The sequence below is a fragment of the Corythoichthys intestinalis genome, chromosome 14, assembly GCF_030265065.1.
Source record: "Corythoichthys intestinalis isolate RoL2023-P3 chromosome 14, ASM3026506v1, whole genome shotgun sequence".
Taxonomy (NCBI): Eukaryota; Metazoa; Chordata; class Actinopteri; order Syngnathiformes; family Syngnathidae; genus Corythoichthys; species Corythoichthys intestinalis.
In genome coordinates this window covers 17,483,096-17,504,521 of record NC_080408.1, presented here as the reverse complement: position 1 = coordinate 17,504,521, position 21,426 = coordinate 17,483,096, and the positions used below count along the sequence as shown (strand labels likewise).

The following is a 21,426-nucleotide window of genomic DNA, read 5'->3' as shown; positions in this document are numbered from 1 at the left end:
CAGCTTTTTGTTGTATGGGCATGTTTCCATCGTTCCTGTTGAACCATTAGGATATTTCAAATAAATAATGGACCTAAATTTGTTTGGTTACTTTATTAATTAGTAATGTACGATGCATTGATATTTGGGATAATCATCAATACCGCGATCATTGTTCAATAATCGAATCGTTGCACCCTGAATTGTAATCAAATGGAATCGTGAGGTGACCAAGATGGCCCACCCCTACTACACACATGGAAATAATCAGGATTAATTTGAGTATTTTCACCTGATCGTACTCAATAAAGACCCGTTCGCCCGTTTATCAGATGTCTGACGATAATACGTGTCTAACCCTAGCCATTGAGGGCATTAGACATCTACTAGTGAAAAACCAATTTCATTTCACAACAGAAAGATAAAAAGAGGCGCATGATTGGACGTCCATCATCATCAATGGCGTCAATAGTCAATAATATTGCTAAACAGCACGTTGAACATTCAACAGAAGCCAAGTTGTAAAATTTGTTCAGGTTGTCTTAATTTTCTCTGTTCCTGTGTTACAAAGTGTTTTTGAGGCACCATACTGACGAACCATGCAATAGGTCATGTGACATAAGCAGCGTGTCTACATTAGTCCACAGCATATCACGCACCATCTTAAAGAAGCTTGTTTCTGCTACCGACTTGCAAAATGTCATGCATGTCACAAACGTCGACTTCCTCCAGGTCCTGTGTGTTACACTATGTAATTGCATGTTTTGTGTAAGTGTGGGGGAAGCTGATTTCCCTCGAAGCAAAAATTTGAAAGCTAAATTGTCTTTTGACTGAATTTTGTTGCACAAGAGTTTCTGGGGCAGCTTTACACCAACTGAGGCACGCCCACAAATGCTTCAGATCAAATTTCGTTGAATATCGGCATGTTACAGTGAGCCGGTCTAACAGGTATTTTCTCTCTGCAGGACTGCTGGTGCCTCTTTTGTGAGGCTACATGATGCGTAATAACAAATCAGTGTTTCTGTCTACCTGAGTTGAATGATTCTAAGCCCACCCCCAAAAACTAACTAATTTCGACATGTTAACTAAATTGTTAATTAAGTAGTCCCGCGGGGTGAGGAGTTTCATTAATATCCAGTAGGGGGAGCGTTTAGACCACATGAGATTGCATGAGAATGACAGACGCATTAGTGGAAAGGGATTGTAGGGCTTGTCGTTACAAGTTGAGGCGGTAATATCCCGAGTGTGCGTGCGTCCCGGCTGACCTTCTTTCTCTCCCAGCACAACAAGACAATGCAATAGCATGGAAGAGGTATAAAAAAAATAAATAAAGGAAGAAGGCAGCTGCTGGGTGATGGGAGGAAAGCGGGCATGCCAGAAGCAGGGAGCAGGACTGGACTGGCTGGCTTACCTGGGTCAGTCCTCCCCCTCCTCTGGCGTGATCTCTGTCTCTTTATGTACCACTACTTTGGTCACTGACATGTCAGGATGCTGCTCTTTAGCCTCCTTTATGGCCTGAGCCAAAGCCTACATATGCACAGGTGCAGTGCCAGAAGGGGGTCATCAGGAGGGGGACAGAAAACGAGGGAAAAGGTAGGGATGGGAAGTCACTGTTATCCAGATTTAAAAAAAATCAAAAGTTAACAAAATCATTTGTTTAAGGCTGCATGCTTTGCCCTTTTCATTGCAAGTGGCTCAGTTGAGTTGCTGAGGAGGTTTGAAGATTCTTGTGTTCATTCAACGGTCAAATAAATCTAACAAAAAAGCCTGAAAATAAAATACCTCATCATGGTCAATGTCGGAGTCTCCTGTGATGACGATCCTTTTCTCGATTCTCGTCTCTGAAATGCCTCCTTTGACAGTCTGGCAGATAAGAAAAAAAAATCTTATTTATAGACCACCTTACCCAGTATAAAGTCACCATAAAAACAATAATAAAAAAAGGTGAAATGTGAAAAGATAAAAAAAAAAAAAACAAGCCACAAAGTACTTCAGTTCGATGTCAAATAAAATCCAGCACCAAATCTAGTACATAAAAGGGTACATTTGTAATATTTTAAATAAAAAAATTAAGTAGTAGCTCGCCATTGTTGTTGACAAGGCGGCGATGTCACATGACCACGCTGTCATACTTCAAAGTGTCACTCTTTAACTATGTAAGGTAGTGATCTGAATACACAGCAAGGTGTCAATGGCGAGTTTTAAATAATAAGAAGTCAAGCCAATGAGTGCGTTTATATATGCGTATATTCTGACCAAATATTGGCATCCAGTGTATTTGTTGAGCTAAACAGGTTACTAAGATGTTTAAATAGTCTGAGTAGGTTTTATGTTTATTTTGCATATCTATTTCGATTGTGAATTTTGTGAATGCCAGTCCTCTTTGCATTGTTGTTTAACCCTTTAACACCGAACGTGTCGGATGCGACACGTTTACGCATATCATCTTTGAAGCCTCGTAACGCTGTAAATACGTCACCCACGTGCCCCTGGTTGCTCTCGTTTGAAAGTACGGAAGTTGATGTCCACACCAGTTTTTTATTTGAAGTCAATCGACAAAGTAAAACGGGAGATAATATCATTTGAGTTTTATAGTCTTATTGCACTCATAAATATGCATTAAAACGCTGCATGGACCATGTGTCCATCTCCATATTTCCATCATTTCTTGTCCTTTTTTCAAAACCGAAAGCAGCACAAAAGACTACATATCCCAAGAGCCGTTGTGACGTCAAGAAGGACGAACCTAATGTGAACATTTTTAATAAATTGACGAGCAAGGCGCCAACTAAGGGAAAGGAGACACGTGTAGCAAGCAACGGCCAGTTAGAATGAGCGAGCGACTTTGAAACGTGCAGAATGAATCGAAAACTAAATTTAGCTCAAGCTAATGCATTATTTCAGTAACTCAAGGAATAGGATGAGCTGTATTTGTCATTGTTTTCCTCGATCTGTCGGCGTCTCGGCGAGTAGAAGTGACAGCAGCGCGCAAAGAGCGGATGAGTAGGCTGTGTAACGTTGTATGTGACGCAGTTTAGTGACATGTTCAAAAACAAACTTTATTGAGTGCGCAAAAAAAAAAAAAAAAAACTATTGGGTCGCATGCCTAAAAAAATTGAATTGAACTGAACAACTTGTCAATATTTTTGAAAATACTTTTTTTTCAATGTTTATCGTTTTTTCCTTACTATGAATCTTTCCAATTTTTATATAGATGGGTGTTCGAGAAGCTTGATTGCATGTACATATATACCTTTGATAAGGTGATGGATACAATACCTAACTTCACAAAGAGATATCCCCCAAACCCTTTTTGGGTTGGATAATATATATAATTGTTTTCTCACTATATTGCACTGTATATAACATGTTTTGACCATAGTATGTGTGAAGGCCAAAAACGCCTATGACCATAGCTGCTGTTTGTGTTGAATTGTCAAAGATAAAACGATTCAATCTTATTTTTTTCTATTGAATCCTAGCAAGTTAAATAAATATGATCAAGCTTCAAAACGGTTGGTTGAGCATGTTTGGTTGTCAGTGGGACTTCAACATTACAAATTTTGAAAAAAAAATAAATACATTTTTTTTTGTCTTTTTGGGTCCAAAATGTGGATTAAAGTTGGTCAGTGAAGAAAACAACAGTTTGGACATAAAGTTCAAGGTATCCTGAAAAAAGGGACCCAACTTGGCTATTGTGAACAATTTTTTTCTTTGAAATATAAAGACAACATCAAAGGCATGCTAATTTGGCCAAAATAGGTTTAGGTGTTAAAGGGTTAACTGTGTGAGATAGGGCCTCAATAATCCAGATTGAAGCACTTCTTTTTGTGAACTTTATTTTTTGAGAGATATGAATATTAATTTCATTGTATTTTCACTATATAACACTTATGTTTGCTGTGAATAAGTTGCTGAAGCTGATGCCAATAAACGGCGCGAGCTACCAATCTGAAGAGCCTGTGTCCACTCTTTCTCTCTGCCTTACACCCCACTGTGGATTAAAGGAAAACTACTGTGTCAGTCAAGGGACAAAACGCACTCATTGGCTTGATCCCTAATAAATTTAAAACTCGCCATTGACACCTTGTGGCGTATTTAAATCACTACCTCACATAATTAAAGAGTAACACATTTTTTCTTTTTATTTATCTTTTAAGTTACATGTGGAATTCCGGCAGCGTGGCCATGTAACGTTACCGCCCTGCGACGTCAACAACAATAGGAACCTACAAGTTAAAATAATCTTACACATTTTATTGAAACGAAAACATTAAGAGGGGTTTCAATATCAAATTATTATAACTCTAAGATTTATCTTTAAAGAACTACAGGTCCTTCTATCCGTGGTTCCCTTTAAAATGATAAAAACCCAGTTACAGGGCCAAAACAAAACCACCTTTTGCCAGTAAATCGGTATTTTACAGGGCCAAAACAAAACCACCTCTTGCCAGTAAATCGGTGTAAAAAATAAAAACAAAATGCAGCGGTCTAATTTGGCCTAATTTGTACATGCTAATTTGCACCTCTTGCCCAGATACAGCCACAAAAAGTAAATTTTCCCTTTAATGTTGTGTGTCAACTATGAACCCTGACCTTTGTGATGTGTGTGGTGGTGGTAGTGCTGGTGGTTTCTGAGGTGATGGTCTGGGCGCTCAGCAACACCCCGGGGTCTGCGTCGCCATTTACATCGCCCTTTTGACAAAGCATTGGATATGCCGTTAACTCAACCAAATTCAAGTTTGAAGGCTAACCATTTCAAAAATGCAGAATTCTATCACAGAGAATATTATTTGCACGTACCACTCCAGACTCATATGTAATGGTTTTGGTCTCCGTATGAACTAGGGGCATCTCTTTGGCACAGACCTGGTCGTCGTCAGTTCCCTGCTAAGAGCAAAATAACAACACCTGAGCTTTAGGTGGCGACGCAGAACATGCCACAGCACCCTGCTATTTACTATGCTGTGTGTTCTGGGTCTTGAGTTACATTCCAAGTTTTCTCCTTTTCCTATTTAGCACCATAGCTTATGTATATTTTGCCATATTTTGTGTGGAAACTCACTGTAGAGTTTTCCGGCACTTTGTCATTCTCCACGTCAACAACCATCTTCTGCTCTGGCTCAGGTGAAGCCTGCAATTGAGAAAGATGATTGCATGACTGATATAATTGGATCACACATTGGGGATGTTTTTGTATTAGGAACACACTGAAAAAAATAATGTTGACTTAAGTTGGAGCGTTATAAAAGAAGTCAATTTTAGGACTATTGTAATTCTGCAGGAACTATTCTAAGGAATGAAAGAAGGAATTATGAGAATGTAGTAATATTTTTAGGATTTATTTACATTTTTGGAAAATAGAATACAATAAAGTTGCACGTTTTTTTTTTTTTGGATGCAAAAAATAATATAAGAAGAAAAAAGTTATCTTATATCTTAAAAAAATAAAAATCTTTGATTTTGCTCATTACGTGCAAGAGACTGCTTGCAAATTGAATACACTGATTTAAAATACTATCGGCTGCTAGTTTTTATTGCTTTAAGTTTTACACCTTATAAACGCTGTAATTTTTACAAAAAGTATCAAATTTATGAGAAAGTAATTTTTTTGACCAAAAGTATTTTTATAAATGCAATTTTAACTACAGTATTTTCCGCACGATATGGTGCATCGGAGTATAAGGTGCACCTATTTTAAAACTTTTCATACATAGGATGCACCGCATTTGTATGGCATAAGGTGCAGTAGTAGTAGTTGCGTTAGTCATGCCATAATTAACCAATAGTGATCCATAAATAAAGCATCGGATTATAAGGCGCACCATTGAGAAAATTGAAGGCTTTTAGTTGTGCCTTATAGTGCAGAAAATACGGTACTAAAGGATTTCATTTTTAGTAATTTGACACAAAAAAGTCACAATTATTTCTAATAACTCTTTTGGCATTTTTTTCTGTAATTCATCTTGTTTTTATAAATTAACAAATGTAATTAAGTAAATTGTAATTCTACATCATGGATGGCAAATTGACGACCCGGCGGCCAGATCCAGTCTGCCTTCGACTTCATGTTTCTTATAAAAATTTAAAATTACTGTAGACTCCAGAAATCAGAATATTTACAATTATTTTCTAGGGCTGCAGCTATTGATTATTTTAGTACTCAATGAACTAGTTAGTTCGAATAATCGAGTAATCGGATAAGGAACATTAAAAATTTAAAATACCTGAGCTGAGCCTCAAATGGTATAGAAAAATAAATGAGTAAGTACAACAAAAGAACAGTTGGCTAACTTACATAGCAAAATCTGCTAGCTTAAATGCTATTAAACGCTGACGTCTTTTTTTTTTTTTTTTACAATGCTCTTAACAAAAAGTTAGTAAGAAAATATTTAAATAGGTTTTGTACAATTTTGAGGTAAACAATGTCTCTAAATGGCTCATTGACTATCAAAATAGTTCGTAATTAATTTGATAACCGATTAGTTATCATTTCGTTGATCATGGAAGCCCTAGTTTCACTGCGTTTGCCAGCGCTAGACATCCAATCCATTCCAATTTCAGCCAATAACTTAAATATTTGGGAGGGCTGACATAATGGCCCTCTGACGTAAACTATAGCTATGATGTGGCCAGCAAAAAAGATTGACACGCCTGTTGTCATTGAAATAGTAAAAGAATGAAGTTGCAATTTGTTATGTTCAAACTAAAAAGCAGGAATTTTACAAGAAAAAAGTGATAACGAATAAAAGAATAGTCATTATATTCCAGGTGACAACAGGCTTTTTGGGTGTTCATTGCCTCAATAGAATAGAAACATGCCTTTTCCCCCCCAATTTGATTCCATTTTTCTTCAGTGTGCCCTAATATACTGTCATAAAATAAACATTGTCCTGCTCATTTCCAGGTATCATCTGTGAAAGAGATAACTTTTCATGACATTTTCGAAAAAAAAAAACCACGAAGAAAAAGTCAGCTTGTGACCGACCAGCAAAGAATGGTCACCTTTTCAGAAGTCACTGAAGGAGAAACCCATCCGAGAGTTGACTGGCAGGACAAGACATAGGATAGAACCAGGAAAAAAGGAACAGATTGACAGGACAGTGAGATGGTTCATGACAGTAATGGGGAAAATGAAAAGGAAAGAGGTGGAGATTTTTTTTTTTTTTGATTGTATGGAATACCGGAGTTAAATTTCCATTCTGACGTTTGGAGGTAGAGCCATACAATGTTTTCAGGAAGAGGAGGAGTGGGATGAGGTGGGAGAAAAGCTGCAGCGGTGGCAGCGAGCCAGGTGGCACCTTGAAGTAATTTAGGGAGCTGCGTAAGGGGTCGGGAGGGGGAATGGGGCGAGCATGTCGCACCCGCCTGCCCACTGGCTTGGTTTCCTTATCAGCTGTGGCAGCAGCTGCTGAGTAAGGCAAGTTCAGGGGTTTTTAGCTGTCAAAGTAAATAGTAAGATGATATACCATATTGGCCCGAATATAAGACGGCCCTGATTATAAGACGACCCCCTCTTTTTCAAGACCCAAGTTTGAAAAAAAGACTTTTTGAACACCAAATTATTTTTTATACAGAAAATAATAACAGTACATCCAAAACAAATGATTATAACAACATATTTGAGATAAAAAGCATGTTACTTTGCCTCATTCAAATCTTAATATCTGAACATTTAAATATGTAAACTAAAGTGCAATCACATTCGTAAATGAATAGCTTCTGGTTTTTGAAATGTAAATAAACCAATCTATTGTGATAAAACAACAAAATTGCAATAACTGCATTAACCATCAAAGTGAAGTCTAACTGTAGTCTTGAAACAAATCTGAATAAGGAAAAACATTGCAATAAAATAATGCAAACTGGTTAAGCTAGTAGCTGAGATCTGTCATGACAGGACATCGCTTCAATGATATCTGGCGCCATCTAGCGTCGTGAATGGGGAGAGTAGCTGAGATCTGTCATAACAGAACAGCCCTTCAATATCTGGCGTCATCTAGTGTCGTGAATGGGTATAATGTCTAGACCACGAATATAAAACGACCCCCTCTTTTTTAATCTTATTTCAATGCAAAAAACACCGTCTTACATTCGGGTCAATACGGTATTATTGGACAGGCTGGAAAAAAAATAAAAGATTTTAAAACTAAATTTTGTCAGGAAAAATTGAACGTTAAAAATGTCTATGAAGGATCAAATAATTTTAAGGGGAAAAAGTATAGTTTCATTAGAAAAAAAGTCATCATCACTGATTTGGTAATTCCCATTTAAGAAAACTATTTTCCATAGATAAAAAAAAATCTACACTCTTGTGTCTTAATTCAAATTGGGTACCATAGCTGAAAAAACATATACATTTAATAAGAAAGACTATGTAAGGAGAAAAAGTGGAAACATCTGGATAAAAATTTATAAAAACTTGAATAAGCTTTTAAGAATTTTGAAAATAAAAAAAATTCAGGTAATAAAGTTGTACTTCAAAAATATCTAATATGGTGTAGCTCAGTGTGAATCACCCACTTGCTTTCCTTATCAGCTGTGGGAGCAGCTGCTAAGTAACGCAAGCAAAGGCGCTTTAAGCCGTAAACCCATAACAAACACGGTGCTGTCCAAAAACAAGCAACAGAATGCGGCGGTGTGAGTATAAACAGTGGCTGTTAAGGGACATGATAGCGAGTTAGCCATGCACAGTGCTGGATTAAACTAATTAAAATTTATAATTATTGGCTGCTGCAGAAAGGAAGTTAATGAAGGGATGCTTTTCATACAGTTACCACTGCTAAAGTTGCGGTCTCCGGAAGTATAATCTGAGCCATGTCGGGCTTTGGCTCCTCAAAAGTCTTCGTCATCTCCTCCGTCAGCACGCCGAAGACTTCGGACTCTTCTGCTCTCGCCACTTCAGACACCCACGATGCCATTGCTTTCTTGGGTGAGCTTTTGATCTCTGGGGTGTCTTCTAGCAGCGCCTCCATCTTGGTCATGAGGAGATGTCCCAACTCTTCTTTGCCTTGTGCCTCGGCCTCCTTCAAAATGATGAGCATGCCTCTCTTGTCGGTGATGGCTTGGGACACTTCCTCCCTGACGGAACCCGGGCTCAGTTGAGCCAGGGACTTTTCAGACAACTCGTACTGGGAGTCCGGACTTCTCTCCTCCGCTGTGAAAACGTCGTCATCTGTAGCGGGCGATGGGCTAATCCCCTGTGGCCCTGAGGGCAGCACGACGTCCACTAGTGTACTATCTGCAGCGCAATTCAGCAGATATCCCGCCGCCTGGGGAGACACTCGGCTTATTGCAAATTGTATTCTTAACGATAACAGTGCTACACTGTAGCTTTAGGGGATGCCAAATTGAAGAATTTAAAATTTGACTTTTGACCAACTTGGTTTAAATGTATTGAAGACACATTTGTCACGTTATTTCGTCAAGAATCAGGAATAACAGTCCACTCGTCGTCACCCACTTTTCGCTGAATCCAACCTGTCTTGAAGATTTCTCCCTACTGCATAGGCAATGCAGAGTAACGATTTTTGTGACTGGGACATTTGCTACCGTTACTAGACCCAGAGTTTCAAAATTAACGAGTGTCCAATAAAACAACCAAAGCACAGATCTGGATTAAAATAGACTTCTAAATCAATGAAATAATAAATTTATTGATTTACATTATTAATGTTTAGGAAAAGATACATTTTACGTACTTTAAACTGTTGACTTAAAGATTTAAAAAAATTAAGACTCAATTTGGACACTCGCCCCCCCCCCAATTTTTCAAAGCCTTTAGGGTTTGGATTTAAATGTAATTTGTATGAACAATGAGAGCTTTCCATTTGAGAAATGTAAATGAATACTTTCGAGATTTACAAAACTATCTGCAGTCACTTCTCACCCTGCAAACCATAGAACGGACAACTAACTTTTATATTTATACAATAAAGAGAAGGAAAGCCACATTCATAGCAAGAGAAGATAGTGCCAGCTTTACAGAAACAATGCAAAAACTCACATGCACACAAATGAACCCATGAAAAAAGGTGGGAAAATATGTCACCTCAGTCACTATCGGCTCCACCTTTGCTTCATCTGTGATGGAGTCTTCAATTTTTTCCTGTAGAGAAAAAAAAAACAACTTAAACACATTGAATAAGAGACTAAAAAACAGATCCAGGAAACTCAAAAGTGTCAATTTTAGTCCGTCAAGTCAGCTGTCAATGATCAGGAAGTAGTCCGGAAATAGGGCCCCAGTGACCACAAGAAATCAATGAAACATTTGACAACCACAGAAACCTAGTGTGATCAAGCTCCTATTGGCAAAGACCACTTGGATTTTATGTGCACACTTTTTATCATCCAAATGCATGAATGCCCACCTAACGTGCACACATATTTCTCCGAAGCAATCAAAACACTCCTCGCATGAAAAAAAAAAAAAAAAACCTCGCACTCCAATATTATCTAATCCATGCTTACATCCTGCAGGTCCAGAGGTTCTATCATAGGCGCCTCGTCCGCTCGGGGCGAACGCGCCGGGGATGAGGAGAGCCTCCTCTCCCACTCGGTGAGGCCTGGTATGCCGGTGTCTGTCTCCAGGAAGGAGCGCTTCAACTCACTGATGTTGGTTTGGTGCTTGACCATCTCAGTGGGGGGCTCGGTGTCCTATAATATGTGGCCAGGTATATACAGTATATATATCGTATAAGAGAAATAATGGGCGGGAAGCGCTTTCATGCTTCACAAATGCAATACTATCTTGCAAACTTCAAAATTGGGTAAAAAAAAAAAAAAAAAAAAAAAAAAAAAAAAAAAAAAAAAACAGGGAAGGAAAAACGCAAAAAGAAAAATGGGAGCCAAAATGGAACCAAATTATTTATGATGCATGGTAAGCAACTCGGGAGTTACAGTGGAAGCTCCAAGGCAGAAAGCAGTCATAATCACTCGAAGCTATCATGCAAGTCTAAATTTGTAAAGCATGATTTTTTTAAAAAAAACTTATTTTTACAGGGTCTCGACAGGTTCCAACAAGTCAAATCTAAGACTTTTTTTAAAGACCATATTAAATACAGTTTAAGACCCATTTCACATCAATACCGGCAAAAAACATACGAATTTAAGACTTGAAGAAATATGACCGAGCAGCACAGGTAGTTATGCTATCTAGTTACGTTTTGTTGTCCTCAAAAACCGAAGTTCATGCAAGTTCTAAATAAAAGTAACTTCAATAGATGTTTTTAAAACCTTTCAAAATTGTATTTAAGACCTTTTGTGAGATTTAAGAAATTTAGACATTTTAAGGCCTTAAATTGTATTGATTGGATTCAAGACTATTTTTAGACTTTTAAGACCTCGCGGATACCCTTCTTAATTCACTGGGTGCCGTTGACGCGATAGACATCCAATCCAATTTGACTGAGAGGGTTAGCAAGGATGATTCGTTGCTAGCCTTCAAAGTTAAAATGAGTTGGATATCTACCGCTCTCAATGGCATTGAAACATGATCATTCACCAGCAGTCAATTCCCAGTTCAAATGGATCACAGTTCCATCACAGCCAAATGCAGCTAATGACTTAATTTGAAAGTTTTGTAAAGATAGAAGTAAAAGGTTGTGATTCTTCAAGAATAGTTTTCTAACTAGGAGAATAATGAAACAATAAATTATGAAAAAATAGAAAATAGGTTTTTATGAGAATGTAATTCAGACTTAAAAACAGTCATTTTAATCAAATACGGTATCTATTTTTTCCATTAAAAATTATGACAAAATGTGTAATTTGATGCGACTAGGGAATGAAATAAATTTTTTAAAGTTAAACATTACGAGAATAAAGTTAACATTTTATGAAAAATATTTAAGCCTTTATTGCCAAATGTATCAGATTTGATACACTAGAATTTCATGATTTTGAGAGTAATTCAGAATTTTTACCCCCCCCCCCAAAAGATGGATGAATGTTAACACATGAGAAAAATGATCTAGAAAGGGTTATAGATATTAGTGTGCTTATTACACATATTTTGATTTTTTTTTTTACAAATTTGAAAAAAAAGTTTCCATTAACACCTTATTTTTTCAAATTTTGGAATTCTCTGATAATTGCTTGATGTTGCAGGCCTTTGTAAGGGTTTAAGAATTAAATTGTGTTTCTTCACAAAAATAAATAACAAAAAAGTATTAGTATATATTAGGGCTGTCAAACGATTAAAATTTTTAATCGAGTTAATTACAGCTTAAAAATTAATTAATCGTAATTAATCGCAATTCAAACCATCTCTAAAATATGCCATATTTTTCTGTAAATTATTGTTGGAATGGAAAGATAAGACGGATATATACATTCAACATACTATACATAAGTACTGTGTTTGTTTATTATAACAATAAATCCACAAGACGGCATTAACATTAACATTCTTTCTGTGAAAGGGATCCACGGATAGAAAGACTTAATTCATAAAAGATAAATGTGAGTACAAGTTATAGTAATTTTGATAGTTTGTATATTGTGACTAAATATTGCCATCTAGTGTATTTTTTTCACTAAACTTAATGTTTAAATAGCGTATTATTTTGCATAGCTACTTTGATTGGGAATGCCAGATCTCTTTGCATTGAGCGCTTTTCTTTTTATGAACATTATTTTATTTTTGAGAGATAGGAATATTATTTTTGTTGTGCTTTCACTAAATGATACTTTAGCGATTTAAATGTTCTTAACTGCCCAAATGCAGGATGGGAATTTGAGCAACCACGAGTCACAGTGGTTGCTGCAAAGGATATATCTTCTCTGCGTTGAGTACACTACATGGTGTTAAATAAAAGATCATGTTGCTTGCCACAATAGCTATAACAATTGTGGAGGAGATGCTACTGTGTAACCCATTAAATAGCGCGGCTCCAATAAGTGTTTGCGTTACCAATTCATCCTGCTAGAAAATTGGTAGTGCTATGGACCCCATTGGACCGATGAATCATGTTGGCTCATTGTCGTCAGATGGCACGGTTCGTCCGATTACCTCCTGAGAGAAATGGCGGCGAACATATAAATACCGAGAGGCGTTAGATGGCTTTTTATGAATACTTTTATTAACAAAACAAAAGCATGTGGGGAACGCAGCACTCGGGCCTGCGCTAACTGCGCACTTTCTCTATTCTCTCGCTCCCTCTCTCGCTCGACCACTTTCTTCCTCACTGCTCAATCTGACAAGCAGGTCACATTGAAAATAACAGCGGCCCCCTTGGCGGGTGCCGGTAACACCTGCGTCCACTCCATTTGCTTGTCTCTGCCTTTAGCTCTCAATATACTTCAAACGGCGCCATTGTCGTCTGTTCGCGGCAATGCTTGAGTGGGTCGTTCCGTGCATTCGTTAATTGCGTTAAATATTTTAACGTGATTAATTTAAAAAATTAATTACCGCCCGTTAACGCGTTAATTTTGAGAGCCGTACTATATATTAATGGTCACAACAAACTGAAATCAGATCTTTTGTTGGGTTTGCTTCAGAACCAAATTTCCAGCCTCTTTAACCATATTTGACAAACCGACTGGCTCACCAATCGTATCACTTCCAAGTGGAGGTACTGCATTGGTGTAACTCTAATAATTGAGACAAAAAGCAGCCAACAACACCCTATGCATTTAAATCAGGACTACATTTAAAAATATAACCCGTGCAGTTAGTCAGAGAGAACAGGCATAACACTCCCAAATCCTGTTAGCGTTATAAACAGATTAAGTTGCTGTAGTTTCATCTCTGAATGCTCACAGGAGAAACTTGAGATGCTACAATCCACAAATGAAACCCAAGGCACTGCACACAACACTGCTAAATCAGTACTGTTAGTTATTTCGATTTTCTTACCGACCTTCAGCATCAGATTACTGTGCTTGACAAAAACGTTTTCTCCCTTTACCCGTCTAGTGACACTACACTGCAGTGGAGAAACAAACAAGAGTGGTTTCAAACTCTGGGAGCTTCTGAATGACCGCAACTAAACATGGATGGATAAACCTGCAAACAAGAACTCCCTCTCCCATTTAGCAAACAAGAGAATTCAACTGGACAACAGAAGAAGGTAAAACAGAGGGGAAAAACATTAAATCAGGCAGTGAAGTGTGTGGCGTGATTGCAGCAAGCAGCGACGCGAGCAAAGGCTTAACACGGCGCAGGGTACCTGAGTGCGCAATTCCGAGTCTTCGTCCGCATCAGACTGACAGAAAGATAAGAAATTGTGACACAAGCAAAAGGGGGGGGAGAAGTGGTGGTGGTAAATGCAGGGACAAGGAGCGGAGAATGTGGACCAATTGAGAAATGTGGGATGTGGAAATGTATAGGACAGAAATGAGAAATCAGTGTCAGTGGCACTTCAGGTAGAAAGAAACAGTGTTAAGAGGCCTCGTGTAGTGGAGTATTAAGCCACAACGAAAAAACACTTAGACAACCCAGTGCAAATTCAAAATCTTATGAGAAATAACTCTTTCAGTGCTATTGACTCTGATAGACAACCAATCATGCGGCTTTTTTCATCTTTCTTCTGAGTTACTTATATACAAGTAAATAACTGGTAGTTTGTCACGAGAAACGTCCAACACATTTGAACTGGGATGGAAGAAAAGTTCATTTGCTGCCAGCTCGCCCAGTTCAAATGGACTGGATGCCTAATGCAATGTCAATCAATAAACGAAGTTGCATTTTTACTGTAAATATAGCTGTGAACTTCTAAACTTACTTATTAATGACATTGTCAAAATTCTCATGTCTTCTTAACACAGGCATGTGTAATAATGCAACCAGTGTTGCACCGATACCATTTTTAAAAATACCAATACCGATTTCGCTACATGGCTGTTTGGTATACTGATACTGTACTAATACCATGTTTTTTGAAAACACACAAAATATTACTTTTCTCCGTTTAGTGCTAAATTACAGTGTACTCATTTGAATGTAAAATAATTGCTATCATGGTTACCTGGTATGGGTGACAATAAATGAACTCCTTTAAAATTTGAGACTTAAAATGCTCTCGATGGCCAAAATGTTTTTTCGTTTTTAAAAAAAAAAAGTTTTTTTTTTTTAATGTTTTTACAATCGGATATCAAGCCTGTTACTAGTTTGAAGTCCACAGTGAGTGCCATTATATGACATTAGTAGATTAGCTTAACTCATGTGCTAATCACTTATGCTAGCAGAGACAAAATTTCCCTAGCCTACTTTTTCCAAGCTTTCCCTCCTTCAAACAAAGCTAACATCTTTATAGATGCTCATCTCAATGACAATGTTCGTATTGCTGTTTATATATATTTACCCACCATTTAAAGTATAGGCCCATACTTTCAAAATGACTGCTAAATGAGCACATTAAACAACACTTGCCAGAGTAAAAACTCCTCAGCATAAAAAACAAAACAAAAAAACCCCAAACATTATTTTTCTTCTGCTTTTTCGCCAGTGTTTGTAATCAGTGGCCAGAAGGAAGTGCGACAAGCGGCGTTCGTAACTGGCAGCCATCTTGGGAAGGGCAACCGGCGGCTGGAAACTAAATTGCGAAGAGTACATATTGCGCATACAGTATCTACAGATTATTTTTTTGTACTAGCTGGTACCGACACCTACATTTTAAAGTGCCTGTGACACGAAAAAGCATGTTTATTTCATAATACACGTGGTATTTTATGCTCCTGAATGAAATGGACCACTTGGATGTGTGAAGAAGCGATCGATATGTTTATTCAATTTTTTGAATCCCGCGCTACGAAAATGACAGACTTCCGGCTTCGGTCTTGCATTGAGGAAGAGGGTTCTGTGACGTGTTTGGGAGAAGGAGTCTTCTTCACTATATAGCCGTACTGTTGTATGAGAAGGACTAAGGATTCAGCTGATTTTGCGGACTAATTCGTTTATTTTTCGCATCACGCCAGCCAAACGGCTGCAGAAAAATCTTGCTATACGAGGGAGAGGCGTGTCAGCCTTTTTGGGGTTTCAAAAGTTTCCCATTCACCAGTGGATATTGGTCAAAACAAGCCCTACGACTGCGGGATCATGGGACTTACGGGGAAGTGAGTACACATCGTGTTTTGTATTATGTCAACTACTGGGATAATTTTAATATGTAAGTGGCTTGCATTTTGTGGCTGACATGCTCCTTGTCCCCTCGGCCGATGACCGGCGGCTTGTCGCACATCCCCCCGCCGGTAGAGCGCTATATATACTCTGCTTATTGCCCTCTTCATGTGCCCGGGGTTCTGTCAAATTTTCCAACCAATCAGAAGTAGCAACTGTTTGTTAAAAATAACCGCGAATACAGCGATTACAAAGTAAACACTACAAACTTTCTTTAAATAAAGGACTACTTACGTTTGATTATGGATGGGCATGTAAAAAGCTCTCCTCATACACATATCGTCATGTTAGCTGCAGAACAGCTGCAGCCGGCCTCCTATGAGTCTCTCGCTGTTTACGACTTCGCCGTGAAGTAAAGCATTATTTTGCCATATTCGTGTTAACCATTTGGCAGCTACATGCTCCTCCGACGTCGGCCGTTTTGTCCGGCGGTCATTGTCCAGCTGCTTCCCTGCAAACGAGCCTTCTGCCCTCAGCAGGGGAACGATGAGCCCTAACTTGTTCGCCGCCGGGCGGGTTGCCGATTGGCAATGACAATTTTCCGCTTCGAAGACTTTGAAACATAACTCGGTTCGGGTCAGCATGTCGGCTAGCTGTCATGCCTCTTGGTTTGTTTACATTCTCCGAAGCCGGGGAAGGGAAATGACATAAGCCCGACTTTGGTGGCATAAAATATTGTTCGAGAGGTGCGACAGTATAGGTGAAGTCAACAGTTTTGACCATTATGGAGTAATTTTGCCATGTCGTCCTGAATAAATGCATTTTATTATTTCATATTCCATTTAGCACTAGACTGTTATTTGTCATGACCAGGCCATTTATTTAGCTATTGGGGAAAAAATACTTGGATAAAAAGAATATCCTGTAAAAATATTGGAGGAGAGACTGAAACAATGACATTTTGCGGCTCTTTTGGTCGCGTTTTCCTTGTTCTGAATAATTCCCCCTCAATGGGCTAAATAGTAGAACCAATGAGCCCATTCTCCCGCTGACGTCGTCCACCTGTTGGGGATGCTAGAGCCCTATAATGGTAGGCATGGCTAACCGGTCATCTGCGCTTTGCTAAATTGTTGTATATAGTCGAATCGTCTCAAAATATAATTCTAATTCACATAATAATGCTATTTAAGACTTTTTTTCCTCCTGTCGTACGCACTTTAATGCCATGCTGAGGCCCCTTCTGATCCTAGTATCGGTGCAACACTACTTAAAAGTGTAGTGTCTCCCCGGATATACAAACCTCAGTAGCTGTCACATCTCCGTCAAAAGCAAAGTCAGTTTGTTCGCTGTCAGTCTGCTTTGTCAAAGCCACGGAAAGCATTCCGAGAGGCAAGAAGGAGTACAAAGAAGACAACACCCCAACTTTGTAAAAAGCTTGTAAACAATACACATCACTTTTCACGACAGATGAGAAAAAAAATGGAAATGCACAGGTTGTTTTTCGAGTCGGACAAACGCTTGAGAGAAGATTCGGAAAACAGCAAATAAAGGAACGGAAATAAAAGCAATATAGTAGCAAGCAAAACAGATTCAGAGGAAGTTAAAACCTTTAGTCAGTCATTTTTTGCGGCTGAATTTGCAACCTGACTTCCAGGCTCTCCTCTCCATGCATATTTGATACATCTCTGCATTACATCACACGGCTCATGTAAGAGCCAAAGGCTTGCTCATATCTTGGCACTGCTCACGTTTGGGGATTACAATTCCAATGCGGAGCAATGCAGAGAGTCAAGCCTAATGAAAAGTGTTCTCATGCAGTCTCTATTGAATGGAGTCATGGATAAGAGCAATGACATAGAGGCATGTTAGGCAAAAAGCTGTGTGTTTATATGGGACTTAGTTGGGGATTAGAAACTAAACACAGGACATTTAAAGGGGACATATTATGGAAACGTGATCTTTTAATTGCTTGTATACAAATAGTCTGGGCTCTGGAGTGTCTGCCTCCCCATCAAGCATGAAATTACCCATTAATCTGACTGCCTGAAAGCGAGACCAATATTCAACCATCCCAATTTACTTAATACTGCGATGTTGCCTCCATCAGTTAATTTGTACACTTGAGATGAGATCGAATATAAAAGGATGGTAGAATTCTTTTACCAGAGACTAACAAATACGCATCTGATAAAACTCCCATCGCAAACTATACGTGTTTATCCTAAAAATCTTTACTGTCTTATTTCTGCAAGTAAGAGCCCTCTTCTGGTCGGTTTAGTAATGACAGCAGTACCTGGCCTTGATCATACAAATTTCAGTAAGGCTAGTAAAATTGTGCGTTTCTTTATTCCTGAGGTATTTTGACAAAAAGTAGGACAGAAAAATAGTTTAAGAAACTTGGGAATTGTTCTAAATCGGGAAGAAAAGCATAATATGTCTCCTTTAAACCAAAAATAGTTTACCATGAGCGTCTAACCCTGTGGTTTAATTTAGCCAAACATAAAATGGTGACTTCCATAGATGACAATGAAAATGAGTGATGAAGAGTGTGAGGTTTTGAAAGTAGGACAGACACTGGGACAACACGAGTCTCCAGGTCGGCTCTGGACTGGCGAGACAGCAGACCGCCATACGGGACAGGCGTTAAAGGGGTTCAACGCTTACACACCTCTTCCTCAGAACTGTCATGGTCATGGTAGCCCTGGGCTATGCAGGTGGTCAGCGAGGCTGCCTTGGGCTCCAGGTAGCAGAGGCACAGCGCCAGAGGGAAAGAGAGAGTGAGGGCGTAGGGCACAGAGAAGGAGGTAGAGAGCAGGAAGAAGAAGATGAAGAGGAAGCAGGGGATGAGCGACGGTGACTTGATGGGCACAAAGTTCTGTGCGCACTCGGGCAGGAAGCGCATCTCCGACAGGTCAGGGAAACTAAGGTAGCCATCCTCGTCTAGGATAGCTGAGAGGTCAGGCAGGTGCAGGGAGAAAGAGAAGAGCGTGCCACCGCGCGCCCTGCCGCTCTGCTCCAGCCGCTGTTTACGGGCCGACAGCAGCAATGCCCGCTCCGCCAGCAGGGCCGCTTGTCGCTCCGAGCGGGCCTGCTGGCGGAGACGGCCGGCACTGTCCTTGACTGGGCTCACAGAGGAGGCCCGCTTGCGCGCGTCCTCCTTGCGCCGCCGCCGAACTTTTGTTGATGACACGGGGGATGAGGGAAGTGAGAGCTCAGAGCCGAGGGGGCTAGTGGTGAACGCGCGGAGGGAGCGCTGATGGAGGGATACAATTCGTGCGTATGTGTGCGTGTGTGTAAGTGGGGCAATGGGGTAAGGAGGCCAATATGCATGAGCATACGTGAGTAAAAGTGTGGGGTTAAAAAGGAAAGACAAGAGGGGGGAAAAAGCAAATTAGTAAAGCACACAGAAGATGGAAAGCAAGGTCTAAACTAAAAGCAAGTGGAAAATTTTCATCAGCCACAAGAAAATCTTAAAAACCAAAAGACGATTTCATTTCGGTTAATTAGAAATAGCACCATACAACCTAAACCAAGCCGGCTTCTTGGTGACTGTTTACCTTTGCTTCTTGTTTGAGTGTCGGTGTGGTGCCAGCGGCCGCTTCTGTCGTGTCTGCACGGGCATCTTCCTGCTCCGCTTTCTCTTCCTCAGCCTTTTTTTCCGTGGTCACCGTTGTAATTATGCCGCCTCTGGAATTGGCTGCTCCATCGTTGTCATTCATCAGGGTCTCGTGGTTCTCTGTGATTGGTGCTAAAACACCGGAGGATAAAGACAGATTAGCAACTATTTGAGACATTTTATTATTAACATGGAGACAGTCCTGCAGTAGAATAGTCAAACGTTCAGCAACAGATACATGAGTTTATTATGGTTTATTATGATTACACACACAAACAAGGTAAAATATATACTGGGTGTCCCAAAATAATGTATACACTCTTTGACTTTAAATAGCCAATAATATTTTTTTCTATTTCAGATTTCATTTTGGAGTAAGAATGGCAGATACTGGGCTTATGTCCGAGCAAGAAAGTTTGTTCTGGAAATGTGAAAATAAAACTGAAGTGGCATGACGCTTAATGCGTCAGTTCCAAAGAGATGCCCCAACACGAGATAATTCAACCCAGTCATTGTGCCTTTGGAAAAAAATGGTCCAATCAGTCCCTTGCCTGAAAGTCCGCACCAGGCAGTGACTCCAGGCAAATTCAAGTGACGTTCTACTGTAAGATGAGGATTTTTTTGTGCCCAGTAACAGCTGTTATGGCGATTTATTGAGCCATTCAATTTAAATGTGGCTTCGTCACTCCAGATAATTTTCAGTGAAAACGTGTTATCGTCTGCACATGGTGCACGGTACTACTCGCAGAATTCAATCCCTGGATCAGAGTCATCTTCGTTGATAGCGTGAACTAGTGCTGGAATAAAACTTTTCCATTGCACACGTTTCAAAATGTGATGGATGCTGATTTTGGGATGCCTGTTTCACTTGGCATTTGACAAACAGATTTCCGTGGGGAATTCTGAACATTAGCAATAACATGTTGCTCTTTAGTTGGGCTTGTTGATGTTCTTTTTCGTCTTGAATGTTTTTCTCATGCACTGGATGGTCCCATGATTCTCAAAGTTATCTACGATTCGTGAAATGGTGACGCAGGTTGGGGCATCTCTGTGGAACTCACGCGTAAAGTGTCTTGCCATTTCAGCTCTATTTTCACATTTCCAGAATGTTTTCAGACTTTTTTTTTTTTTTTGCTCGAATGTCAGCCCAGTATCTGCCATTCTTACTCCAAAATCAAATCTGAAATAGGAAAAAAAAATAGCTATTTAAAGTCAAAGAGTGTATACATTATTTTGGGACACCCTGTATAGAGTATATGCTTTAAAACAACTATTTTATGGACATTACTAGTGATCTTCTATAACAAACTTCATGCAGATTTTTTTGGGTGTGTGAATGGGGTTAAGGCACCAAGGTTGATGACCCAGAGAAAATCTGCAATTTATATTCTAAGTTGCTATCTTTAGATATTTTTGGTCCAAATTTCCAGGGGTCCCCCAAAAACATTTTTAAGGAAGGCCAAACCACCACCTACCACCAAATTTCAACCAAGTGAAATAAATGAGTGATGCAAAATTGAGAATATCATATCATCATACTGTAAACCACAAGGCAAAAAACTCACCAGATTTTATATGCACAATGAAATAGCAATATGAAATTTGTTCGTCAGAACCACAAAGAAACAAATAAAACATTCTTGAAAAGACAGTAAGTCTACATTGCAGTTTAAAGTGGCTATTTGAGGGTAATTTAGGGTTGTAAATTAATTTCCACAGGTACTTGGAAAAAGCTTTCCCAAGAAAAACTGTCTGCAACCAAATTTGAACT

At 39.1% G+C, this 21,426-nt stretch overlaps 1 protein-coding gene across 16 annotated transcripts in view; it reads right to left on the bottom strand.

Moving 5' to 3' along the window:
- LOC130929609 (band 4.1-like protein 3) overlaps nt 1–21,426 on the bottom strand; it is an 80,144-nt gene that overhangs the window by 5,842 nt on the left and 52,876 nt on the right. For 3 of the 16 annotated variants that reach the window (XM_057856910.1, XM_057856901.1, XM_057856908.1), the window contains 13 exons: nt 19,597–19,787; nt 18,708–19,292; nt 17,340–17,396; nt 14,151–14,186; nt 10,450–10,635; nt 10,031–10,087; nt 8,751–9,251; nt 6,985–7,026; nt 5,045–5,113; nt 4,783–4,869; nt 4,576–4,674; nt 1,762–1,842; nt 1,391–1,506 (listed from right to left, as the gene is read on the bottom strand). In XM_057856910.1, coding sequence (XP_057712893.1) covers nt 1,396–1,506; nt 1,762–1,842; nt 4,576–4,674; nt 4,783–4,869; nt 5,045–5,113; nt 6,985–7,026; nt 8,751–9,251; nt 10,031–10,087; nt 10,450–10,635; nt 14,151–14,186; nt 17,340–17,396; nt 18,708–19,292; nt 19,597–19,787 — 2,102 coding nt within the window. In that variant the 3' untranslated portion in view covers nt 1,391–1,395. Of the gene's footprint in view, nt 1–1,390; nt 1,507–1,761; nt 1,843–4,575; nt 4,675–4,782; nt 4,870–5,044; nt 5,114–6,984; nt 7,027–8,750; nt 9,252–10,030; nt 10,088–10,449; nt 10,636–13,841; nt 13,908–14,150; nt 14,187–17,339; nt 17,397–18,707; nt 19,293–19,596; nt 19,788–21,426 lie in introns of all 16 variants that reach the window. The other 13 variants (XM_057856902.1, XM_057856918.1, XM_057856903.1 and 10 more) reach the window with 12 other exon arrangements.